General features: G+C 54.6%; 1 protein-coding gene across 3 annotated transcripts; it reads left to right on the top strand.

Moving 5' to 3' along the window:
* The first annotated feature begins 738 nt into the window (after positions 1-738).
* OPTC (opticin) lies at positions 739-15984 on the top strand. Of its 3 annotated transcripts, XM_006133107.5 has the most exons (7): positions 739-911; positions 3570-3795; positions 4917-5043; positions 8443-8601; positions 10814-11016; positions 12230-12325; positions 12770-15984. In XM_006133107.5, the coding sequence occupies exons 2-7, from the start codon at positions 3571-3573 to the stop codon at positions 12938-12940; spliced, it is 981 nt and encodes a 326-aa protein (XP_006133169.3). In that variant the 5' UTR covers positions 739-911; position 3570; the 3' UTR covers positions 12941-15984. The 3 variants fall into 3 exon arrangements, with proteins under 3 accessions (XP_006133169.3, XP_089629808.1, XP_075766422.2); XM_089773682.1 differs by lacking the exon at positions 12770-15984 and having other exon boundaries at positions 12230-12763; XM_075910307.2 differs by lacking the exon at positions 739-911 and having other exon boundaries at positions 2273-3795.
* The last annotated feature ends 2611 nt before the right edge of the window (positions 15985-18595 follow it).

Here is an 18595-nt window from a genome sequence, read left to right as displayed (position 1 = left end):
ACACTTCTCCTCCCGGGAAAGCAGCCGGGAGGAAGCAAGCCCGGTGCATTGGGTGACATTCAGTGGGGAACGTGTGTTCCAGCCAGCCCTGGTGATCCAAGGGCCACAGCCTGGCACCGCCGGTTGGTAGATTTTCAGGCCACTGTGATCACCCGCTCCTGCCTAACACTGGCCAGATCTAGAGAGCTTCTAGCCGAGTATTTCTCAGCAAATTCTGCCCCTGCCGCCAGGCTTTTCATGGACTGCGCGTGCCCTCTGCGCGTGCCTCTCATTGCACGGTTCTGCTTGTGCCCATGTGCTCCTCCGTGAACACCCTGCACTGTGCAAGGGGAGAGCAGCCAGCCCTTACGCGTGTGTCTCAACGAGGAGCCCAGCCAAAGGGGGTGCCCCAGGCCCTGTGCAGCCTGTACACTGGTCCCACGGCAATGCTCCACTGCCTTTGGAGGGACCAGCACTTGGCTTGGGGGATTTAAGTGGGGCTGTGTGCAGCAGGCCCCTCTGACTGCTCCCCCCCCAGGTTCTGTGCTGGCAGGCTGTACAGTCTGGGTTGGGGGGAAAGTGCTCCCAGGCCTGGCTCCCCCATCCCAGGCGGCAGGCCGTAAAATCAAGCCCAGCCACTTGGAGGAAAGGGATAGCTGAGCCTGGCTGCCCCCCCCCCCCCTTTCCGGCTCTGTATAAGGGACACCAGAGGAGCGAGGACGGGGGGGGGGGGGAGAGGGGAGGGGAGCAGGTGACAGCTGGAATAATCCTCACCCTGATTGGCTGCACTTGCTGCTTCTCCCCTCACACTCCCACCCCCAGCCCCCTTCCCCCTCATTAAAGCCTCTGCAGGCCTTTTGGTCCCCGCACATCAGCTTGGCAGGGGCTGGGAGGCTTGTGCTGTTCCGGGGCAGACCCACGACCAGGGGAGGGTATGTGTGGGGCTTGGGCTTCTCTCGCTGTCTCTCGGAGGAGCTGAGCACTGGGGCTTTCCTGCTCACTTCAGAGGCGTCGTGGGGAGAGAGGGGGCTACCTGGGGGCTTGTGCTGAGCGCACATGGGGAGCCTGCAGTGTGTCTTTCGAAGGCTCTTTTGTTACTCTCTCAATGCTGGGTTTGATCTGCGGGGAACCAGCCGAGACGAAGGTCTAGGGTCATTTGCAATTCAGCACTGGCTTTGCTAGACCGCAGAGCGCTGTGCTCGAGACGTGTGTGCCACTCGGTGCATGCACATCTGTGTATTCACAGGGGCGTGGCTTGCACGTGTGTGAAGTGGCCGTGTGCGCCAGTGCACCGGAGTATGGCTGCGTGTGTGTTGGTTTGGAGGGGTGCATTTGTGCGGGCACGGGCGTGCAGACGTGTTTGTTTGTGCATGTGTGTGCTCCTGTGTTTGCGGATACACACAGATGGGCCACACGCTTTGAGTATGATCAGGCGATGGGCGGCTTGCCAGGCATTAGCAGCTTCTGGGGAGAGTGAATCCCCCGTGCAAGGGAGCTAATGGAGTTTGGATTTCATCATTGCCGTTGTGCATCCTGCCCTTAGTTTGGAGAAGGAGCCCTGGGTGGGAAATCCCCGAGTTAGACCGTGTAGGCTCTAGAGCAGCGGGGCTCCAACGTTTTGGCCTGCGACCCATCTTGCACAACACAGACCTTTCTGCAGACCACCAGCCAACCACCCATGATGACAAAATGGGCGCAGGAAGGCATGGAGGTGCAAGGTCTGGCCAAGAGGTTGGGTGAGGAGGGATCTGGGTGAGAGGTTGGGTGCAGGAGTGGGCTGAGGGTGGGGGTCTGGCCCAGGGGGTTGGGTGCAGGAGTGGGCTGAGGGTGGGGGTCTGGGTGTGAGGTTGGGTGCAGGAGTGGGCTGAGGGTGGGGGTCTGGGTGTGAGGTTGGGTGCAGGAGCAGGCTGAGGGTGGGGGTCTGGGTGTGAGGTTGGGTGCAGGAGCAGGCTGAGGGTGGGGGTCTGGGTGTGAGGTTGGGTGCAGGAGCAGGCTGAGGGTGGGGGTCTGGGTGGGAGGTTGGGTGCAGGAGTGGGCTGAGGGTGGGGGTCTGGGTGTGAGGTTGGGTGCAGGAGTGGGCTGAGGGTGGGGGTCTGGGTGAGAGGTTGGGTGCAGGAACAGGCTGAGGGTGGGGGTCTGGGTGAGAGGTTGGGTGCAGGAACAGGCTGAGGGTGGGGGTCTGGGTGAGAGGTTGGGTGCAGGAACAGGCTGAGGGTGGGGGTCTGGGTGAGAGGTTGGGTGCAGGAGCAGGCTGAGGGTGGGGGTCTGGGTGTGAGGTTGGGTGCAGGAGCAGGCTGCCAGTGGGGGGGTCTGGCTGACATTCTGGCCAGTGGGACCAGTGGGCTCCAGGTGAGCAGGCGTGGGGCCAGCAGTGGAGCTTTGGGTGGGAGCTGGAACCCGCGCACAGGGCAGCCAGAACCCCACACAAAATGGGGAGGTGCTGTAGTATCTCCCACTTCTCGCATCAATGCCTCCCTGCCCTGCTCCTGCAGCCCCTCCCCTCTCACGGAGCAGCTGCCCCCTTGGTGCCCACATAGGGCACCTTAACCCTTAAGGACGGTCCTGCTAGCGTGTACCCTCTAGTAATGAGGCAGCGTCTCTGCCCGTGGGCACTGCTTGGAGGAAGAGAGAGGGCTGGCAAGCGATCCACTCGCGCTAGTGGCTGTGGCTGTCCCCTGTAAGATATTCAAAGAGCCATCTCTAGCCAAGACAAGCTCTGGTCCTGCCCATAGGGCTAGGGTCAGGTTCTCAGTCGTCCATCTGAGAACAGCCTGGCTCCGGAGGGGGTCACACAGCTCCTGGTTTGTATCCTAGCTCATAAAGGGACTGGGATCTAGTGGCTAGAGCAGGGGAAAGCAAGCATCAGGGCTCCTGGGGTCTGTCCCCAACTCTGACACTGATCTACTGCATGACCATGGGCAAGTCACTCCACACGTTGGTGCCTCAGTTTCCCCCGCTGTGCAGAGGGAAGAATATCGCCGAGCCAGCCTCACGTTGCACATAAGAGCAGAGTGTTTCTCACTACCAGGATGCCAGGCCTGGGCTCCCAGTAGTCAGCTCTGCTGATGTACTTTGCTCCCTGACTAGTTCTTCTAGTGCTGGGTTCCCTGTGTAACCCACCCACCTGGTGTGGGTCACTGTCCCATGGAGTGGCACTTAGACCACGTGCCATGAGCGCTAAGAACAAGACAGCTCTACAGCCTAAGCTGAGAAGCAGCTGGCTTTTAGCTCAAGCGGTAGAGGCACCTACACCGAGGTCCCAGGTTCAAATCTGCCCCATGGCAGTTATACCAGTGCTATTCTACCAGCAAGTCTTCATCTGATAAGTGCTCCTGGGGCATCAGAGCCCTGTGCTGTGCATGCAGGGCTCAGTCCTGGAGTAGGCACGTCAAATCCTGTTTAATTGGTTAATTGCTTAAACTCAGCGTTAAACAATTAAAGGGGCAACAGGTGGGTGGGGCTGCCCCCGCCCCCAGTTAACAAGAACCAGTAAGCATGCCTTGGTGAACCAGGTCAAACCCTTCACGCCCCCACCCTGGAAGGAGATGAGCAGGGACAAACGGGCTTCGTTGCTCCCCGTTTGCCCGCAGCATGCAGAGCGCGACCTTGCTGGGGTTCACCACCCTGGCGCTGGCCTTGGCCACCCCGCCTCAAGAAGGCGAGAAGAAGATCGAGAAGCCCGGAGCTGCCCTCCCAACGTATGACAACCTGGACCTGCCCAACTATGACTTTGACCTCAGCCTGGACAGCGAGGGAGAGTTCTTCGACCCGAGCCTCTATGAAGAGCTTTACGACTATAATGACCTGGCACCAAAGGTAAGAGGGGAGGTGTGGGGGCAGCGGAGCATCAGAAGCAGGGGCCATCTCTTCTCCATGCTGTGTGGGGAGTTGTGGGGCAGCTCCTTTCCCTGAGATCCCAGGGCAGGATCCCAGGATATCTGCACTACCACCCTTGCTCAGACAGGTGACCCTCCTGGCCCCTGGCTGTCCAGAGCTAGGGCATCCAGGCCACTCTCCCCATCCCCACCCCAGCCCTTGGGACTCGGGGGTGTGAATACAACCCTGCTTTCCCCCACTTAGCTCCGTTACTCTCCTTCCCGAGGTGCTTCCTGGGTAGAGTTTGCCAGCCAGGAAGAAGAGCATTCATCAATTCCCAGGCTATAATGTCCGAAAGGACCATTGTCGTCCATCGTGGTCAGTGAGTCTGATCGTCCCATCGGCTGGTTGACAGGGAGGCACATGGCAGCAGCACATAACAGGGAGGCACATGGCACAGGGAGACAGGGGTAGGACACTGTCATCCTATTGGGGAAATAGATGGGGAGTTGGTCTCAAGTCCTGAGTTAGGAGGAAGAACCAGCAGTCCTCTCACACTTAACACTGAGGTCTTGACCATATGTGGTCATGGGAGACAGCTGCAATCCTATTGCCAAGTCCAAGCTTTGCCACTGATTTCTTGCATAGCCTTGGGTGTGTCACTTACCCTCTCCTTGCGTCGGCTTGCCCAGGGACGCCCTGGAAATAGCAGTGTTCATCCCCGCTGAATGAGGCTCACAGACATTCGAACACTGTGGCATCCACAGCGAGGAAAAGGCCATCGAGATGTGACTAGTATTGCAGCTGCTTGGAACATGCTGTGTCAGCCATAAGTCCACGAACCTTCTATTACGTCCTGCAGCTGGGAGGGGGGGGGGGGCGCACTGCCTTCAGCAGAGCCTAAGGGTGTTAGGTGCATTCCAATGGGCTTAAGCGCCTTCCTACCCTAGATGTTGGCTAGTTCAGGTAACTCACTGCTGTAGCCCTCCAATCTGTCCTGCGCCGCCTTCTTCCCCTCCCCAGGAGCAAGAGAGCAGGCAGTGATGGGTCAAAGCTTTGATGAGAGCGTGGCTGCACGGCTTGTGCGTGGTGCCATGATGCCCCTTGTGCTGTGTCTGCAGATCGAGGTGGGTACATTGGCTCCTCCAACCAAGCAGCCAGAGGGCACGAGAGCCATGCTGACCGACTCGTCCAGAAAGCCGCCCCCGACGTCCCCACCAGATCTGCTCAGGTCCATAATCAAACAGGGTGAGTGCGAGACCAGCCCGTGATAGCTGTTCTTGCAGGATAATGGTGCCACATGGCGGGGGGGATTACTCCCAGGAGAGGCAGCTGAATCGGTCGCCAAATACCACACAAGTGTGGAAAGAGCCTTCTCTCAGTATGGGGGTGAAGGGTACAGAGAAAGCGCCTCCCAGTGGGGGGGCGGAGGGGACTTTGGAAGTGAGAGCACTCCCTCGGCCGCACAGGGTGGGGCTGGAATTTTGGAGGCCTTTGGCCCACTGGCAGAGCCCCAGCATGGGGCAGAGGGACTCCTGGGAGGAGAGAGAAGAAGCGGTGGCTGAGCCTGGGAGCTGAGATACGGGGATGGATACGGGAGTCACAGTGGTGGGCAACCTGTGGCCACATCTGGCCCATTGGGCAGGGACGGATGAGAGTTTTGCAGGGCCTATAGAAGCGTGGGGCCCGGGGCAGCCACCCCGCTCACCCTGCCCTAAATCCGCCGAAGCCATTGGGCTTCCATGGGTGGCCTGCGGGTTGCCAGATGCTGCTGGTTTTCATCCACGTCGTTTTTCCCTTACCGGTATTGCTAACGTGACACGCACGTAAAGCCAGGGCACATGAAGGGAGGTGCGTGCTGATTGGCTGGGAGAGCCGTGCGCTCCCTCCGCATCCAATCACAGCGCGGCTACTGTTCAGTCGGTCCCCCCCACACACACACACACAAATTCCAGGTGCACACGCGCAGGGCGCAACACGACCCTATCCTGGGAGACGGTCTGGGTTAGGAAAACCTTGCAGCCCACCGAGATGAAGAAGGGCCATGCATTTAGCCCCCTCGCTAGCCTCTGCTGCCCTGAGGAACATGGCAGGCTGTCTCCCATATCCAGCTGCAGGCAGGAGGGGTTCAGAAAGCAATCGCTTTGCAGCACCAAGAACGCCAGCAAAGCCACCACACTTTAACGAGCAGAGATGTTGCGACAGTCGAACAGAGAAGCAATTAGATTAGTGGCAATTAAAATCCTGTTGCGAGGCATAAATAACTTTATTCATTTTCTGTCCCTCCAAACTGGGACAAATTACGTAGCAGGCGCAGGGAAATTGTTGCCTTTCTGCTTTGAACTCCCCCACTAATGGACTTGGAGTCTTGCACACGCTCTGGGGGGGAGACGAGGAAAAACAACAAAAAAATCGCCCCGCGCAGTTTTAATTGGTGCCAGGAATCTTGTCACGCTGCCACCGCCACTTTGCCTGGCTGAGCAGGGTCTGGTTCCAGACGCAGGGGAATCAGATGTTTGCTTGATGCAAACTGTTTCCTTTTGTCTCCTTTCCGTCCGTGCAGAAGGGCCAAGCCGATCCCTGGTGTACCACGGCTGTGTTTGGTGGAGCTGCACCCCCAGGGAGCGATTTGGCCTGGGTTGATTTGTTTTTAAGCAGCTCTTTTGGCTGATTGTTCTGGCATTTCGCTTGATTCGATTGTGGCTTGTTTTGTTTTCCTTTGAATTTAGCGCTTGGTGGAAGGAGCTGAGCTGACAGCCCTGGAAACCAAAGTCCTCAGGGTATCTACATAGGTGGTACAGTGCGGGTAGGGGATCCGCCCAGCTGGGCTACCCTCTCCCAGGGTATCTACATAGGTGGTACAGTGCGGGTAGGGGATCCGCCCGGCAGGGCTGCCCTCCCCCAGTGTATCTACATAGGTGGTACAGTGCGGGTAGGGGATCCGCCCGGCTGGGCTGCCCTCCCCCAGTCTATCTACATAGCTGGTACAGTGCGGGTAGGGGATCCGCCCAGCTGGGCTGCCCTCCCCCAGTCTATCTACATAGGTGGTACAGTGCGGGTAGGGGATCCGCCTGGCTGGGCTGCCCTCCCCCAGTCTATCTACATAGCTGGTACAGTGCGGGTAGGGGATCCGCCCGGCTGGGCTGCCCTCCCCCAGTCTATCTACATAGCTGGTACAGTGCGGGTAGGGGATCCGCCCAGCTGGGCTGCCCTCCCCCAGTCTATCTACATAGCTGGTACAGTGCGGGTAGGGGATCCGCCCGGCTGGGCTGCCCTCCCCCAGGGTATCTACATAGCTGGTACAGTGCGGGTAGGGGATCCGCCCGGCTGGGCTGCCCTCCCCCAGGGTATCTACATAGCTGGTACAGTGCGGGTAGGGGATCCGCCCGGCTGGGCTGCCCTGCCCCAGTCTATCTACATAGCTGGTACAGTGCGGGTAGGGGATCCGCCCAGCTGGGCTGCCCTCCCCCAGGGTATCTACATAGCTGGTACAGTGCGGGTAGGGGATCCGCCCAGCTGGGCTGCCCTCCCCCAGGGTATCTACATAGCTGGTACAGTGCGGGTAGGGGATCCGCCCAGCTGGGCTGCCCTCCCCCAGGGTATCTACATAGCTGGTACAGTGCGGGTAGGGGATCCGCCCGGCTGGGCTGCCCTCCCCCAGTCTATCTACATAGCTGGTACAGTGCGGGTAGGGGATCCGCCCGGCTGGGCTGCCCTCCCCCAGGGTATCTACATAGCTGGTACAGTGCGGGTAGGGGATCCGCCCAGCTGGGCTGCCCTCCCCCAGTCTATCTACATAGCTGGTACAGTGCGGGTAGGGGATCCGCCCGGCTGGGCTGCCCTGCCCTGGTGTGCTCTGACTCTCCCTGCAATGCGCAGCCGTCCCAGACTCCCTTGAAAGTAGAGGGTTGAATCCAAGACCCTGCAACGTCATGGCCTGGAACAGACTCTGGGTTTTAAGGACCCTTCCAGCACAACTGAACACCAAAGTCCAGGCCTGGATTCCTGGGGGCTGGGCTTTCCTGGGACTGTTCCAAAGTTCTGGTCCGGGATTGGGAAGGGGTTTTCCCTCGGCTCTGGCTCTCCACTGCTGGCTGATTTTAGGTCACCAGAAATCCTGGGCAGTGGACGCCACGGCTTGGTTTTGTCAGAAAGGTCCCTGAGCCAGAGCTAGTCTTCCCCACTTGACCAGACCTTCACCCCACCCCCCGAGAGAGTCCTGAATTTTTACACGTGTAGCAGCAAGGGAGGTTTAGGTTGGACATTAGGAAAAGCGTCCTACCTGTCAGGGCAGGGGACTGGACGCGATGACCTCTCGAGGTCCCTTCCAGTTCTAGTGTTCTATGATTCTTTAAGACAAAGCCCTGGACCCTCTAGCGGAACGTGATCCGGCCTCGGGGTTTGCAGCAAACCCCAGAAGCAAAGGAGTTCCAAAGGGCTCCAGATTCTGTCAAGAACATTCCCTTGAGCTGAGTTCCTAACTTACAGCATGGAGTGACAGGCCAGGTCTCCACCTGCTGAGTCCCATGGGCTTCTGTGGAGTGAGGCCAAGCTGAGAATGGAGGCCCCCAGCCTCTCTGAAGGCCTCAGTCAGAGGTTGCTCTTAATACCCCCAAGCCCCAATCGTGTTGTCTCTCCCTGCCCCAGGTCTGCCCACCTGCCTGGTCTGCGTCTGCCTCAGCACTTCCGTGTACTGCGATGACGCCGACCTGGACCAGATCCCACCTCTGCCGCTGGAGACCACCTACCTCTACGCCCGCTTCAACCGCATCCGCCACATCCGAGCCAGCGACTTTGCCAGGCTGAGTATGTGGCACGAAGCCCGACCCCTTCCCCACATAAGGTGGCATCCGTGTGTCACAGTGCCCTGCTGGAGGACATGGGGTAGAGGGAAACTTAGAATCATAGAATCCCAGGGCTGGAAGGGACCTCAGGCGTCACTGAGTCCAGCCCCCTGCCCAAAGCAGAACCAACCCAACTAAATCAACACAGGCAGGGCTCTGTCAAGCCAGGACTTAAAAACCTCTAGGGATGGAGACTCCACCCCCTCCCTGGGGAACCCATCCCAGTGCTTCCCCACCCGCCTAGAGAAATAGTTTTTCCTAATATCCAACCTAGACCTCCCCCACTGCAACTTGAGACCATTGCCTCTTGTTCTGTCGTCTGCCACCACTGAGAACAGCCTCTCTCCATCCTCTCTGGAACCTCCCTTCAGGAAGTTGAAGGCTGCTATCAAATCCCCCCTCACTCTTCTCTTCTGCAGACTAAATGAGCCCAAATCTCTCAGCTGCTCCCTTCCAAAGTCATGTGTTCCAGGCCCTTCATCATTTTGGTTGCCCTCCGCTGGACTTGGCCCCTGGCGCAGCTTTCTGTGAGCCAGTGCCAAGTGGACACACTGCAGAACTGAGGCAAGAGGGTGCCCAGACCCCTGTCACTCTGGATCCTGTTTGGGATTTGTACCCTGTTGAGGCTGAGCCCAGATCCAGTCTGACATTGAATCCTCCCTTGGCAGGTTTAGACTCCTCCCAGCCAAACACACAGCCACGGCGGAGGGCTCAGATTAACTCCCTGGGCACCAGCTCCAGTGGCAGGAGCACACAAATGCCACACCCCCATGGCATCAATGGGCACCAGGCCTGTAGATACCAGAGCTGGCTTTGGCCCCAAGCGCATACACGCTGAGACTGGGGAAACTGGGCATGTTTCCGTCACTTACAGGGTTTGCAGTTTGCTTCAACAGCACTCAGCACCCCCACACTGTGCCGGCCCCTTTGTGTGAATCCGTTCCATCCTGCTTTGAACTCAAACACTGGGGGCCTCAGTTTTGCACCCCCATCGTTAACACCCAAAGAAAACGATCGTTCTGTCATGCCCCATGAAGCAAACTCCCGGGGGGGTTGCCCAGCTCCGAAAAGTCTATCAACGGGTCTCTCTAGAGTAGGGCTACTCAACTTCGGAAGCTCATATCACTCCACAGTGATACTCACAAGGGCTGCAACTTAAGTGTGGTTGCATTTACATGCAAATATATGCAAATAGCTTCTTTCACACTGACGGGCATGAATACAAAGATTGAGGCAAGACTACACAATACGCAGGCCCCATTGAAGTCAGTTCTGCTGCTATTAATAAAAGGCAATATTTCCCCGATTTCCACCACTTTTAATGAGCAATGACAGTCCAGCAATTTAACTCTAAACCCCATAGCAGCAGAGGACCATTCTATTGACAACTTTTTTGTTTTGGCTCCCACCCACAGGCCGCGAGTGGAGCCCTGCGTAAACCCAAATTGCACCGCGGGCCGCAAACAAACGGGCCACGGGCCGCATGTGGTGCATGGGCAGCGTGTTGAGTAGCCCTGCTCTAGAGGCAGGATGGTCGTGTGGTACTATCCTTCCCCACTGGATCCTGCCTTGGCTGGCTGGAATAGGAGCCCTGTAGCTTTAAAACCCCTTCTCTCCTGCTGGGAGGAATTGCACCCAGCGCTAGTCAATGGAAGGGGCCCTGCCCAAGGCAGGCGGGCAGAGCTAGAACATGCCCTGCTGGGGCTGGCAGAGCATGGTAACACAGGAACACTGTGGAAGTGGAACCTGCTGGGTGCCAAGCGAGTTGGAAAGCCCTGCTCTGGTTTAGGCAGGAAGCAGGTGCCGAGCTCTCCTATATCCCTCTACCTGGGGGGGATGTGGAGCTCTTAGAAACCTGTCCCTTGGGGGAACCACACCAGCAAAGCCGTAAGTGCATTTGTCATGTCCATTGGCGCTGTCCCCGGCCACCAGAGCCAGGCTCTGCTGGGCCAGGGGCTAGATGAAGCTTAGCTGGTGTAGATGGGCACCGGCTCATTGAGTTCAATGGAGCTTTGTTCATTGACACCAGCTGAGAGCCTGGTCCATGCTAGCATTGTTTGCTGGCCTCTTCTCCTAGGGCTCTGGCCAGGCCTAGCCCTTCCCCATCGCTCAGCTCCGCGGTGAGCGCCGGCAGAGGTTTGTGACGGTGGAATTTCTCCTCTCCCCTTCCACAGAGAAGCTGAAGCGAATCGACCTGACTAGCAACGACATCTCGTGTGTGGACGACGACGCCTTCCGGCGGCTCAGCACCCTGCAAGAGCTCATCCTCGTGGAGAACCGGCTGCCCGCGCTGCCCGCCTTGCCCAGCAGCCTCGTGAGGCTCGATGCCCGGTTCAACAGGCTGCAGAGCTCCGGTCTCCACCCTGAAGCCTTCAGGGTGAGCCTGTGTCCCATGACAGGGGACTGCCTCAACGTTCTGAACGGGGGTCCCCAAATGTCACCGCTTCTTTTCCACCCTCCAAGCTGGGGGTCTCTGGGGATATGTCTGCACTGCTAGGGGTCACCCCTGAATAGGTAGCAGATTTAAAACAAAATGAAATGAAATGAATAGGTAGCAGGTTTAAAACAAACAACAGGAAGTTTTTCTTCACACAGCACACAATTGACCTGTGGAACTCCTTGCCAGAGGATGTGGTAAAGACCAGGACTTTAACAGGGCTCAAAAAGGGCTACATAAACTGATGGAGGACAGGTCCATCAATACTTATGAGCCAGGATGGTATCCCCAGCCTCTGTTTTTCAGACGCTGGAAATGAGTGACCGGAGAGGGTTCACTTGATGATTTCCTGTTCTGTTCACTCCCTCTGGGGCATCTGGCATTGGCCACTGTCTGCAGACAGGATACCGGGCTAGATGGACCTTTGGTCTGACCCAGTATGACCGTTCTTATGCAAAATAAGTCCAGGGTTTGAACTCGGGTTCAAACCCGCCCCATCTCCTGCCTCCCTCCCTCCCAACCTCCTCACAACTCATGCTGACCCAGGGCTCCAGGACTGCATGAGGCAGAAGAGCTGAACCTGAATCAAAATGGGACGCAGGGTTAACAGCCTGTTGCTTTGCCCTGGTGGATTCATGCTCTGGGAATCCACCAACCCTACCCCACAGTCTCACACAAGCTGACTTTCTTTCAACTTCGGGACAGACACATCAGCTGCACAGGCAAGTTTCCCCCCATTGGACGCAGGCCCCCAGAATGCAGTGTAGACGCTGCAGCCCGGAGGGGGACCCAGGGTTCAACAGTTCCTAACCCGGGGTTGAAACGAGTGTAGCTGCTCCAGCCTGAGGTGAACAAACCCAGGGTCTACAACTGGGCTCACACTGCCGTGTAGACGTCCCCTTGGTCGAGCCAAACCGGTCTGGCTCCGATTTCTACCCCTGGGTCCTGCAGGAATAACACCGATGTTCTGTACAACGCTGAGTGTTTGCTGGGATGGGACAGCCCCAGGCAAGCCTGAGAGCCGCGTGTTCTGTGCAGCCAAGAGCCGAGTTGCACCCCACGGCGTGGATCTTGGCTACGTTCCTTCCAGACTCTCAGCCAGGCCGGGGCCTGGGCAGGGTGAGGGCTGACCCATGGGTCTGTGTGTCTGCAGAAGCTGAAGAAGCTGCAGTTCCTGCACCTGTCGGATAACAAGCTGGACGCTATCCCAGTGCCCCTGCCTGAGGGCCTGCGGTCCCTGCACCTGCAGGTGAGGCGGTGACTGAGTCAAGCCAGGGGGCCCAGCTGAGCTGGTGAGGGGTCCCTGGAAGTTACAGCCACTTTCACAGTGCCCCAGACCCAATGGCCCCCCCACAGATCTCACAGTGCCCCTCATTCTCCACTCACTCCCCACAGCCGGCCCAGCGCTGGTCCCCTGCGCACACCCCGCTCTGCCAGAACCCCTCAGGCCTGTCGGGTGCCCCTCTGTACTCCAGGCCTCGGCCTGGTCCCACTGTGGTTCTGCCATTGGAACCACTTGTCAATGGTCTCAATCAAGCCAGGGATGTATCTGGGGTGAGACATTCCCCCAGCATATTGCAATTGTGGGTCAAATCTAGTTCCAGCCCCAGATGTTCATACCAGCCAGGGACAATTCGTGCCCAAACCCACCACCCCATTTCATGCTGGCTTTGCGCTTTGCCTTCCCAACCAGAACAACAACATCCAAACCATTCACAAAGACACGTTCTGTGAGAGCCAGGACCACAGTCATGTCCGACAGGCCCTGGAGGACATCCGCCTGGACGGCAACCCCGTCAACCTGAGCCTCTTCCCTGACGCCTACTTCTGCCTGCCTCGGATACCCACTGGCCGCTTCGACTGAGCCTCCGGCAACGGGATCCGCTCTCAGGAAAGGGCCGCCCTGGATCGCCACACTAAGCTCTCCATATCCGGTCGGCGTCAGCTGGTATTTGCCCTCCTCCTTGCTCATCTTCGCCCCCTTGGCTTTGTGTAGATTGGGGGCTAAGGTTCCAGTTAGCACATCTGAGTGTGTGTGGGTTAGAAGTCTAGCTAGCCTAGGGATACCGCATCAGATGTTAAACTGGCCAGGGGATGCTGGCTCCTACTGAGGTCTTGGTCCATGTGTGCCTGCAGGCAGGATGCCCCAGGCCTAGAGAAGCACTAATAAAATGAAAAAAGGTTAAAAACTCATTCTGTGGCTGGTTTAAAACATAATAACCTGCCCTCCCCACACCCAAATCAGGCACAGCAGCCGTTCTATGAGCATGGAGGGGTGCACAGCATGGGGATATGAACGACGAGTCGACAGACTGCCTGACTAGTTGCTTCCCCGCCCCCTTGTTGCCTCTGTCAGAAAGAGGCATCAGGGTGCTCCAAAGCGGCTGCATGGGCTCCACGCAGCGTGGCTGCTTTGAAATGCCACATGCAGCCTGGGGCCACCTGGGGAGTCCTCCGCTGACCCCGGGCTCCATGCAGCACTGCCGCTTTGAAACACCGTGGGGAGCTTGACGCTGTTGGCTCTGTGCTCCCTGCAGCGCTGTCGCCTTTGAAGTGTAGCAACAGTGCTAAACTTCAGAGGCGGAGGAGCCCTTATCGACTCATCGAATAGGCGATACAAATTGCAGCGACTATTTGATTAGTGAATTAATCTAAATTGGGCAAAGCTTTAAGGGTACAAACCCTCTCTCTGCTGCAGGGCCCCTCCTGGATTTCTTCCGAGTTGGCCCTGGTCACTTGAATGCTGCCCTGCCTTTCCAGACACATGCCCATCTCTGTCTGAAGCTCAATGTTGATCCAAAGAGGGAGGGAGTTTGAAGCCTGCAGAAGAGGCCTGACCCATTTCAGCGTGTTTGAAATGGAGCACCTCTTCCCGATCTTTTGAGGAGCTGTCCACTTGGGGAGCCCTTTAAATAGCGTTTATTCAGCATCTGTATTTTTATAGATGTGCAGCATTCCCTGTAAACTGGACTCCTGAGTGGACTCCCAGGAGAGATTCAAATGCCACCCAACTGATTGGCAGAGTTCCACAGCCGGCAATGTGTGTTTCTACTGGTGGTGCACATCTACACATGCCTCGGTCCACAGAACAAAATTTCCTCCACATGGGTGGAAAAAATTAGAGGGAACACTGCATGTGCAGTAACCACACATCACATGAAGGAGATGGAGAATCCAAAACACTGAACCAAATCCTCTTAGCTCAGCTTCCATCCTCCAGGGCAGGGGAGGGAAGTTGGTAAGTAAAATCTTCCAGCCTGCTCCCAGTTTTCAAAAGTTCAAGCTTTCACATTGTCTCTCCCAACGCTCTTCATTTGTACGTGCAAAATACATTCACAAGAGGCGACCTTGCCTCAGGCATGCACAAAAGCGCTCGTTTGCACAGCTCAGCTGTGACTTTTTTAAAGCTTGCTCATTAGAGGCTCGGGTTTTTATTGCATATACAAAAATGTCATTTCGCACTTACAAATGGCCGTAAGGCAGAAATAGGGGGAACAGCTTTGGTTGTACAAATTCCCCTTGGATGTGTATTTATTATGCAAAACACAAACCAGGTCACTGAGAGGTGAGTCCTGTTTTGACACCCCAAGTCTGTCAGTGGGAGGGTTTTTAGGAATTTGGAGGAATGGGGACTGTTCTCTTTTTTCTCCCAATTGCCAACGTTGGCAGATTATGCTGTCATACAATGCTCTGAAGACATCCAGGTATGGAGACAAGTTTCTGAGGGTATGTCTACACTGCAGAGTTTTTCTGGCAAAATGGCCATTTTTCTGGAAAAACTATACTTACGTCCACACTACTATTGTGTTCTTTCAACAGAAAGTTGAAAGAATGGAAGGGTTTTTCCAACAGAGGTAAACCTCTTTCTGAGGAAGAAGCCTTTTTCTGAAAAAGGTTTTTTGGAAAAAGGCGCCTGTGGACATGGAAGAGGGAGTTTTTTTTCAAAATAAGAAACATCCAGGAAAAAGCATAGGTGTCCTGGTGGCCGCTTCATCTACAGTAATCAGAACTGAAATGCAAGATAGCGGCCAATGAATGTAGACACTGTCTTTCGAAAAAGCACCTTACTTTTTCATTGTGCTTTTGGTGTGTAGATGCTCTCTTCAAAAGAAGTTTTTCTGGAAGAGCTCATCTGGAAAAGCTTCTTTGGAAAGAAGCCTGCAATCTAGACATAGCCCGAGGGGTAGCAGTGTTAATCTGTTTCAGCAAAAACAACAAGGAGTCCTGTGGGATCTCAAAGATGAACCAATGTTTTCGGACATAAGCTTTCATAGGCTGGAGCCCACTTCATCAGATGAAGGAAGTGGGAAGTACCATATCGCAGGGATCTACACACAGATGCAAAGATGGAAGTGTTACATTACTATGTGGAGGACCAGTGCTAACGAGGCTAATTCAATTAGGGTGGATGTGGCCCACTCCCAACAAGTGGCGAGAATAGAAGAGGGGAAAATTACTTTTTGAAGTGAGCTAGTCACTCCCTGTCTCTGTTTAGACTGAACCTGATAAGGCCAAGTTTGCAGATGAATTCCAGCTCTGCAGTTTCATGCTGCAGTCTGTTCTTGAAGGGTGTTTTTGATCAAGTATGGCAACTTTCACGTCTGTTACTGAGTGTCCAGGGAGGTTGAAGGGCTCAAGTTTTTTTTAGCACCTGTCCACATAATATCTATTCACTGTTCTTAAGCATCTTGTATGTGACTTGCTTTTATAGCCAAAGGGGTGAATATAGAGGCCGTTCAGGCTCAGATCCAGCACAGATGGTATCATCCAACTTTCTCTGTATTTTCTCCAGCTTTCGCTTTCGCCCCACTAGAGGGTGCAATGGAACATGTGTCAAACCCACCCATCCCTGCGCCTTGCTCACCTAATCTCTGCTCCTGTCTCTCTTTTGCTTTTCCCTGGCGCGTAAACCCATCGTCTAAATAAATGAACCGGGTGAGCTGCTGCCCACGTGCCTGTCCTGCATTTAATAGCACCGAGTACAAATTCCAACCTTCTGGTTGCTGGGAAACCTTCCAGCTCTCCTGGACCATGTGTTCTGAGAGGCGGAGGAAGGGAACGGATTGGGGCGGGTGGGAGGGAGAAGAGAGGTGAAGGTAAGGAGCAGCCTGGAGAAAAGTAGCTCCCAGTTACAAATGCTAACCAGTTCCTGGCTGCCTTTCCTGCGACCACTTAGTGGGACTGGAGAGGGAAGCCCTCAGGACTGTGGACTCAAACAGGGATGTCCCACCTCACTGATCACCTGGGAGACAGATATCCTCATTTAAATTCCTTCTTAAGGGACAGAGGCAGGAGCTGAACCAGGCATGTCCAAGAAACTTCCCACCGCTGAAGCAAACAGTTAAACCACCGGACTACAGAGAGATCCTAGTTTGTAGCTGGCTCAATTCATAGTTAGGTGGAACAGCATCAAGAGGCAAGTTTGCAGGAGTTCCCAGTTCAACTGGCAGCACCACCTCTCATAGATAAAGGACCCAGTTTTGTGAGATCCCTTTGTAACTCCTCACAATCAGCTTCAGACTTAACTATCCTTCAAACTTTACCACTTTACCACTTCACTGTTTGCCCCTGAAGTGACACATACCTGGTCAATGAAGGGATCATTGAAATTCCCCATTCTTATTGGCTACATCTACACTGGCCAGTCTTGCACAATAACATATGCAAATGAGGCGCAGTGATGAATATCGCCATGCCTCATTTGCATACTTAATGAGCTTCCATTTTGCACAAGGGCCTGAAAATATGTGGCAGAACGGCTCTTGCACAAAAGCCCCTTGTGCAAAAATGACAGCTCATTAAATATGCAAATGAGGCACGGCGATATTCATCGCCACCCCTCATTTGCAGATGTTCTTGCGCAAAACTGGCCAGTGTAGATGCAGCCATTGACTTTTCAGTTTTTCTAGTCTCCCTGACCATTTCACAGTCACCATCACTATCCTGGTCAGGTGACTGGAACAGATTTCTACTGCTCTGCTTGTAGCAAGCAAGCATTGAAATGTCTATCCACTGAGATTCTATTGATGCATTTGCAATTGTTACTCTATTTTACTCTGCTGGCTTTCACATATTTTACTTTCCTACTTCTCGCTAGCAAAGCTTTTCAGCCTGTCTCATGTGACTTTCTCATGAGCAAACTAGAGCAATATAACCTAGACAACCCAACATGCTCAACTGGTTGGACAATTGTACTTACAGAGTCATTATCAGTGGTTCACATTCAAGCTGGAAAAGCTTATCAAGTGAAGTCCCACGGGGATCCGGCCTGGGTCCAGATCTAGCCAATATCTTCACAAATGATTTAATTGAAGGCATAGAGAGTACACTTACAAAGTTTCCAGAGGATAATAAGGCTGAGAAAGGTCATAAGTCTCGTGGAGGATAAGATTAGAATTCAAAATGATTTGACAAGCCGGAGAAATGGTCTGAAAGAACTCGAATGAAACTGGTTAAGGACATGTCTTCACTCCGCGGAAGATCAATGCTGCTGCGATTGATCTTCTGGAGTTTGATTTAGCGGGTCTAGTTAAGACTCACTAAATCGCACTGAGAGTGCACCCTCCCACCATCCTCCGGTACTCCTGGTCTTGCCAGGAGTAAGGGAAGACAACGGGAGTGTTTGCTCCCATCAGCCTCCCGCTGTGGGGACACAGAGAAGCTACTTATTCTACGTAGCTGGAGTTGCGTACCTTAAGTTGAGCTGCTGGGTCTAGTGCAGACCTGGCCTTAGGAATAATCAAGGACACAAATACAAAATAGGAAATGACTGCCTAGAAAGGAGTACTGTAGAAGAAGATCTGAAGATTATAACAGATCATAGAATCGTAGTATACTAGGACTGGAAGGGACCTTGAGAGGTCATCGAGTCGAGTCTCCTGCCCTCATGGCAGGACCAAATACTGTCTAGACCATCCCTGGTAGACATTTATCTAACCTACTCTTATATATCTCCAGAGATAGGGATTTCACAACCTCCCTGCGCAATTTATTCCAGTGTTTGACTATCCTGACAGTTAGGAACTTTTTCCTAATGTCCAGCCTAAACCTCCCTTGCTGCAGTTTAAGCCCATTGCTTCTTGTTCTATCCTCAGAGGCCAAGATGAACAAGTTTTCTCCCTCCTCCTTATGACACCCATTTAGTCATCAGTGCAATGCTGGAAAAAAACCATCATTCTGGGATGCATTAGCTGGACTGTTGTAAACAAGACATGAGAAATAATTCTTCAACTATTTCACTAGGGGTGCGTTTAGACTGGCAAGATTTTGCGCAAATGCTTTTGCGCAAAAACTTGCCAGCTGTCTACACTGGCCGCTTGAATTTGCGCAAGAACACTGACGATCTAATGTAAGATTGTCAGTGTTCTTGCACAAATATACTAACGCTCCCGCTCGGGAAAAAGCCCTCTTGCGCAAATGTTTTGAAGAACTGTTTTGCGCAAAAAAGCCCCGATGGCGAAAATGGCGATTGGGGCTTTCTTGAGCAAAATCGCATCTAGACTGGCCACGGATGCTTTTG

The sequence above is a fragment of the Pelodiscus sinensis genome, chromosome 27 (assembly GCF_052426305.1).
Source record: "Pelodiscus sinensis isolate ZL-2025 chromosome 27, ASM5242630v1, whole genome shotgun sequence".
Taxonomy (NCBI): Eukaryota; Metazoa; Chordata; order Testudines; family Trionychidae; genus Pelodiscus; species Pelodiscus sinensis.
Note: the sequence above shows the minus strand (reverse complement) of the source record. Positions and strands in the feature narration are given on the sequence as shown.

Bases quoted from the DNA above. Each gene is read 5' to 3' on its own strand.
- OPTC (XM_006133107.5), top strand. From the start codon at position 3,571: ATGCAGAGCGCGACCTTGCTGGGGTTCACCACCCTGGCGCTGGCCTTG. The intron at 3,796-4,916 runs GTAAGAGGGGAG...CTGTGTCTGCAG, and splicing joins ATAATGACCTGGCACCAAAG to ATCGAGGTGGGTACATTGGC. The intron at 8,602-10,813 runs GTATGTGGCACG...CCCCTTCCACAG, and splicing joins CAGCGACTTTGCCAGGCTGA to AGAAGCTGAAGCGAATCGAC.